General features: G+C 32.6%; 1 protein-coding gene across 1 annotated transcript in view; it reads left to right on the top strand.

Annotated features, from left to right (window-relative positions):
- The window catches only part of LOC111088250, a gene marked incomplete at its 3' end in the record, with an annotated part of 57,746 nt that extends 51,185 nt beyond the window's left edge, over window positions 1–6,561 (top strand). The window contains exon 2 of the mRNA XM_022397785.1: window positions 6,232–6,561. Coding sequence (XP_022253493.1) covers window positions 6,232–6,561 — 330 coding nt within the window. The remainder of the gene's footprint in view (window positions 1–6,231) is intronic.
- Between the last annotated feature and the right edge of the window lie 548 nt (window positions 6,562–7,109).

Here is a 7,109-nt window from a genome sequence, read left to right on the forward strand (position 1 = left end):
AATGGTGTGGAACAGTGATGTCTTTTCCTGACTCATTGACAAGTGGTGAATCAATGGTGTGGAACAGTGATGTCTCTACCTGACTCATTGACAAGTGGTGAATCAGTGGTGTTGAACAGTGATGTCTTTACCTGACTCATTGACAAGTGGCGAATCAATAGTGTGGAACAGTGATGTCTCTACCTGACTCATTGACAAGTGGCGAATCAAATGATTTTTATTTTTGATAAAAAAGTTCAAATGTTTTAACAGTTGCAGATATTTTAGCTCGAATTCTTCAAAACATACGAGAACGAAAAGAAAAAGTATAATTTTGGTTTTTAATAAGTTTATCTCTTGTTTTTTCAAGAGATTTGTTTTTGTTCTCCCACGAGACACAACGACACATTAGATTGGATACCAAAGTAAACATTTATTAAATTAATAATTTAAACTGAGCGAACTGAGCTACAGAGCATAAATAACGCAATTAAGAACGTCGAATACAAAGGTGTAAGTAATGTAAAAAAAATCAACGAAAACTCCTTTCCAGTATCTATCCGCCAGGGGGATTATTGCCTCAGGCATCTAGCCCTAAAACGTTGCATATTTCTCTTGAGGTGGATGCACAAGTATTATAAGAATGATCAATGAAATTATCCCAAACCAATAGTGCAGGAAAATAAGTAAGGTCCTCATTAGTAGTGAAACAGAAAAAAGGTTAAACTCCAGCACGACTTTGATACTTGAGAACTAGGGTTACCACCTGAACAGTTCTGAAATATAATAAACACTTTTCTTAATTTTTGATAATTTTCAACATTTTCGTCTTCAATAAAAAATTGATACGCCCCAGGCAAAATAAGGAATAAATCCCATCCGTTCCTGTTTATTTGTTGTTAAGTACAAAACTACACATTGAGCTGTCCCATCACGGGTATCGAAACTCAATTTTTAGCCTTTTAAGCCCTCAAACTTAACTCTCAGACACAGCGGGACCATTCCATTATATACAGAAACGGAACGCTGTATTTTACTATTAGAGAATAAGGAACGGTCCCTATTTACAACGTTTTATAAGCAATTGGATTAAACCCTTCTTTAATAGTTATAACGCTTTATATGCGACTAGGTTAACCCATTCTGTCATAGTTACGGTGTTTTATATGCGACTAGGTTAACCCATTCTGTTATAGTTACGGTGTTTTATATGCGACTAGGTTAACCCATTCTGTCATAGTTACGGTGTTTTATATGCGACTAGGTTAACCCATTCTGTCATAGTTACGGTGTTTTATATGCTACTAGTTTAAATCAGTTTTTCATGGTTATGACGTTGTGAAGTTTTATAAACGACTGGGTTAAAACACCCTGCTGGTGTTATGAGATTGAGAATGTATTTACCGGATGTTAACGTAAAGTAAATAGAATGTATTTACCGGATGTTAACATAAAATTAATATAATGTATTTACCGGATGTTAACGTAAAGTAGATATAATGTATTTACCGGATGTTAACATAAAGTAAATAGAATGTATTTACCGGATGTTAACATAAAGTAAATAGAATGTATTTACCGGATGTTAACATAAAGTAAATAGAATGTATTTACCGGATGTTAACATAAAATTAATATAATGTATTTACCGGATGTTAACGTAAAGTAAATATAATGTATTTACCGGATGTTAACATAAAGTAAGTAGAATGTATTTACCGGATGTTAACATAAAGTAAATAGAATGTATTTACCGGATGTTAACATAAAGTAAATTTACTGTAGCTAAAAGTAGTTATTTTGGAAACTCGTATATATATATTGGAACGCTTAGTTACTTTTTATGACACCAGGATTATCAAGATTTATGAAACTTAAAAATATACCCGAGAAATATAAACTAGGTGGCGTACCTATATACACGTTGTGAATCAAAGAACTTTGACTTGATAGAATACGGAGAATGAAATGGTTCAATTTGTCTCTTTCCATCTACGTTTTACATGGATCTTTCAATCCTTTATGTTTCTGTCAAGCTGATAGAATGAAAGATATTCAATAGAGTGTACAATGACATTGTTTTACAGCATTAAATGCTCTTTTTTTGGGCATGTATACAATGATATTGTTTTACAGCATTACATGCTCTTCTTTTGGGCATGTATACAATGATATTGTTTTACAGCATTACATGCTCTTCTTTTGGGCATGTATACAATGATATTGTTTTACAGCATTAAATGCTCTTCTTTTGGGCATGTATACAATGATATTGTTTTACAGCATTACATGCTCTTCTTTTGGGTATGTTTTCAGAAGAGATTGAACAAAGACGTTCGGTTACTTATGATGTAGAACGTTTGACAAGTTTAATATCTAATCACGAAAAGAATTCACCCAGAATTTGAGATTTACTTTGTGTGCTTTTAATTCTTGGGTTTTCTTCGATCTCACCAGTACTTACTAATCACTCAAAACCAAGAATTAACTAAAAGGAAGAGGGTCACGAGTGGTTCGACGGTCTGTGACGGAGTGATTGTAATTTAATTTGCTCTGGTAAAACAAAACCAGCAAATAAGACGAAAGTGCTGACATACGTGGAAACTTTCGACGTTGTCTTTTCTAATTTAACTTAGATGAAGACATAGAACACGTAACTGTGCGTTGCGATATTTAAAGCTAAGAAAGAAAAAAATCTTCGTTTACTTTGTGGACGATTTATATTTCCAAACGAAGAATAATATATTGAGTATACGAAACATTTAATCTATTGTAGCTGCCACAGTTTATTTGATTGCATAAGTTAAGCCTAAAAACAAGTGCATTAGAGATTCTTTAATGTATACCGTTCTGTTCCAGCATTTTAATGGTGTACTTAATGCCAAGTCACAAAAAAAGGGACTCTGTAACAGTAACTGTTTCTTCCACTTTTATGGATTCTGTCAGGAACAATACGTAGCTTGTTACAAACGTAAAGGAATAAAAAAGTCATTATTTGGCTCAGGACTTTGTGGTCGAACAGTCATGATAATACAGCATTACAGAAACGTCAGGTTTTTCCGTCCACGTGATTTTTCAACAACTTGCGCGTTGAAAGTTCTAGCTGGTCGATCTCTGTTTTTAATCTTTCTTTCTTTTTGATCACGGTCGAAGACAGAATATTAAATACTTTCTTCTTACGTTTTATTCTCGATATACTTCAGTGATTCGAGCGCTTGAGATGTAACTGCGGGAACATTTTTACAACATAATATTTCACTCGAATTACTTCAGGTATTCCAAAACGCATGTTGACCAACCTGTATTATAGAAAGTCGAAGTTTAAAGTATACAACATCGTTGAATATTGGATTTGTTATCAGTAACATTTTTATTGTATAAATCATAGTTTGTTTTTGCTCTGTATAATAAGGATAGTGTAAGTTCTAGGTTTGTTTTTGGTCTGTATAATAAGGATAGTGTAAGTTTAGGGTTTGTTTTTGTTTTGGTCTGTATAATAAGGATAGTGTAAGTTTAGGGTTTGTTTTGGTCTGTATAATAAGGATAGTGTAAGTTTTGGGTTTGTTTTTGGTCGGTATAACAAGGATGGTGTAAGTTTAGGGTAAGAGTTTAGGATGTCAATAAAGAGAGTAACGTTCTTGTGAAATGTAAAATAATTTAAAAAGTAAAGAACCAGAAAGTGATTAAGTTTCTCATAAATATTTTTGCTATGTTTAATATTTCCACTTCTTTTGTTTACAATCGAGCTCTGATCTGGTCGTCCTTTTTACTAACTTACCATATAGTTTTACCGAGAAAGTAAAAAGTAAGGAATGGTAAGGCTTACCAGATCCTAGTAAAAGTGAGACATGATAGGGTTTATCAGCACATAGTTAAAGTTATGTCTGGTATGATTCAACAGACTATGGTAAATGTTAGGCCTGATGTGATTCAACAGACCACAGTAAAATTTATACAAAACTGTGTAGGAAATTACGCGTAGTGGTTGTTGAAAAAGATAAAAAAGAAGTCAAACCACTAAAGAGTTAATATATATAATTGTGGATACAACGTTTCGGGCAATGCCCTTCTTCAGGTGTCACTAACTGAACACTAAATCCGTAAACGAAAACATTCCAAATCGAAGGTCGCGTGACGTAACAATGTAACAAATATACGTTTATAACAATGTTTACAATCAACTGAAACAATAGAAAGTGATAAATATATATAATATATACATACAAGCGCGCGCACACACACACACATATATATATACACACAGATACACCCAAATAAATACACACAAATGATTATACAAATTAATATATACACATAAAGAAACACATGCGCGCACACGCACATACCTATCTGAATATATATGCATTATAGTTTAAAAAGAATAGACACATAATTTACTGTATAAAACTTTTTAACAAACTAAAACGGGAAAAATTACAAAAGTCTAAAACGTTCATTTTAGCCCATCGAGCAGGAAAGTTCCCAAGTCAAAAATTATTTTGTTTTCTTGTACTTAGTGGTTATGTTTGTTTGTAGGGGCCGTCTTCAAAACAAGAATTTTAAAACGGCCAGAAGTCTGGTTGTGCAAATTGAAGTGTCGGACCACTGGTTTATCTGCGTTACAATTTGTTAGGTCTCTGACATGTTCTGCTAATAAGTTTGTACGAGTAAATGAAGTTTTTGTGTGTTACTGAATTATAGAAAATTCAAGATTAGAAACTTTTAGTAAGTTTCAATGTTGACAAATTGAACTGATTTGCCTTGAGGCAAAAATATAAATATATCTGTTAACATAATTTCCTGACTCTCCGATTAAATAACGACATTTCAAGGATGCACTGATACTACAATCTGACTCTAGAACCTAAATATATCTGTTAACATAATTTCTGACTCTCCGATTAAATAATGACATTTCAAGGATGCACTGGTACTACAATCTGACTCTAGAACCTAAATATATCTGTTAACATAATTTCCTGACTCTCCGATTAAATAATGACATTTCAAGGATGCACTGATACTACAATCTGACTCTAGAACCTACTTTATAATCTGATTTTCATAAATTAAAGCGTTTTTTAAACATGCATCAAAATCGTATGAGTTCATACCCGTCCACGTTAGGACAGTCACGTGAAGTACTTTGAAGTCTTTACTCTTGGTTTCAGTGTAGAAACAAATCATATTTCGCTAAATGGTTTCATGCGTTGTACAGATAATCTATAGAATATATTTAGGATTGGAAAACAGAGAGAATTTGGTACTAGGAATTGAGATTTTAAGGTTTCTTTGAGAATCATAAACCAACCAGTCAGAGGAGGCGAGGGGTTCATGCTTGAGGTAATTTCTCCTTCAGATTGTGATGTTCATATTAAGCATAGATTCCCTGTACAAATGCTTTAATCCGCCATGATGACCACTTCTATGGTATTCATTAATTCCATATAAAGCTCTAAGCCGTGACGTAGTATAGTGTTCCTTCCAAACTAAATTACCGGTCATAACAAATGTATAGTTCAAATATAAGATACAAGCTAACAATATACGAGTTAATAATATACAAGTTAACATGATACAAGTAACATGATACAAGTTAATAAGATACAAGTAACAATATACATGTTAATAAGATACAAGTAACAATATACAAGTTAATAATTATATACAAGTAACATGATACAAGTAACAATATACAAGTTAATAATTATATACAAGTAACATGATACAAGTTAATAATATACAAGTAACAATATACAAGTTAACATGATACAAGTAACAATATACATGTTAATAAGATACAAGTAACATGATACAAGTTAATAATGATACAAGTAACATGATACAAGTTAATAAATACCTTATTAACTTGTATCATGTTAACTTGTATCATGTTACTTGTATCTTATTAACTTGTATCATGTTAACTTGTATCTTAGTATCATGTTACTTGTATGAGTTAACATGATACAAGTTAATAAGATACAAGTAACATGATACAAGTTAACATGATACAAGTAACATGATACAAGTTAATAAGATACAAGTTAACATGATACAAGTTAATAAGATACAAGTAACATGATACGAGCTACAAGGTACAAGTGAAATTACCAGCATTAGCATGGTGCGATTTAATCAATTTAAAACTCTAAATATTTATGTGACGACTGTTCTGGTTTATCAAGCAACATGTTAAAATCTCTAGACAACGCTATGAAGTTGATTTGATTATTAACATATCTCTTCCAGGTAGAGAGTATTCTGTCACGAGCTTCGTTGGTGACAACGTTCTTCTGCCCTGTGAAGTGGACGTTGACACATGTGGAAGAGTCTATTTCATCACTTGGACTAAAAATGTTTCAAATGATTGGGAGAGAGTGTATCTATACAGTGCCAATTTCGAAACAGCTTTGGGAGATTTAACAAATCCTGATCGAGCTGGATTTAGATTGGAAAATAACTCTGCTTATCTGACAATACGTTCACTGCTTTATGAGGACGAGGGTGTGTACAAGTGTGACGTCACCTACGTAAGAGGAAAATGTCCATCTCTATCGTTTATCAAGTTGAACACCTTAAGTAAGTACTTTGTTTCTTTCCTGTCACATTTCGGTTATTTAATACTCCATTTTCATCTATGTTCTATTATTCAAAGGCAGGAATGGTATCCCATTACATATTAAAAAAAATGGCTGTAATATCCACATGAACATACAAAATTGATGCTATTTTACTGATTCACGTCTATTCAAATAATACAGCTTGTGTTTTTATGATGTATTCAGTTCCACTGCAAACCTGTTTGGCTAAACAAGGGAGGTTTCCATGGTAACTGTTTAGCAGAAAGCTCATGGTGTTCACTGGACGATAACAGTCAGTGATGAAGAAACATCTTTATAAAGTTTATTATTTTACATTTGAAATGCTTCCCTGCTCAAGAACCGCTGAATTGTATTTTCGTAAAGAACACGTGGAAAAATATATAAGTTATATCATAAAATAAACAGTTGTCGTTTAATTTTAAATCCAAGTAGGTTTAACTCGGCGTGTTCTTAAAGCCAAGTATGGTTTACATTAGATCGTGTTCTTAGAAACAAATACGATTTACATTAGATCGTGTTCTTAGA

Source organism: Limulus polyphemus, unplaced genomic scaffold (assembly GCF_000517525.1).
Source record: "Limulus polyphemus unplaced genomic scaffold, Limulus_polyphemus-2.1.2 Scaffold3413, whole genome shotgun sequence".
Lineage (NCBI taxonomy): Eukaryota > Metazoa > Arthropoda > Merostomata > Xiphosura > Limulidae > Limulus > Limulus polyphemus.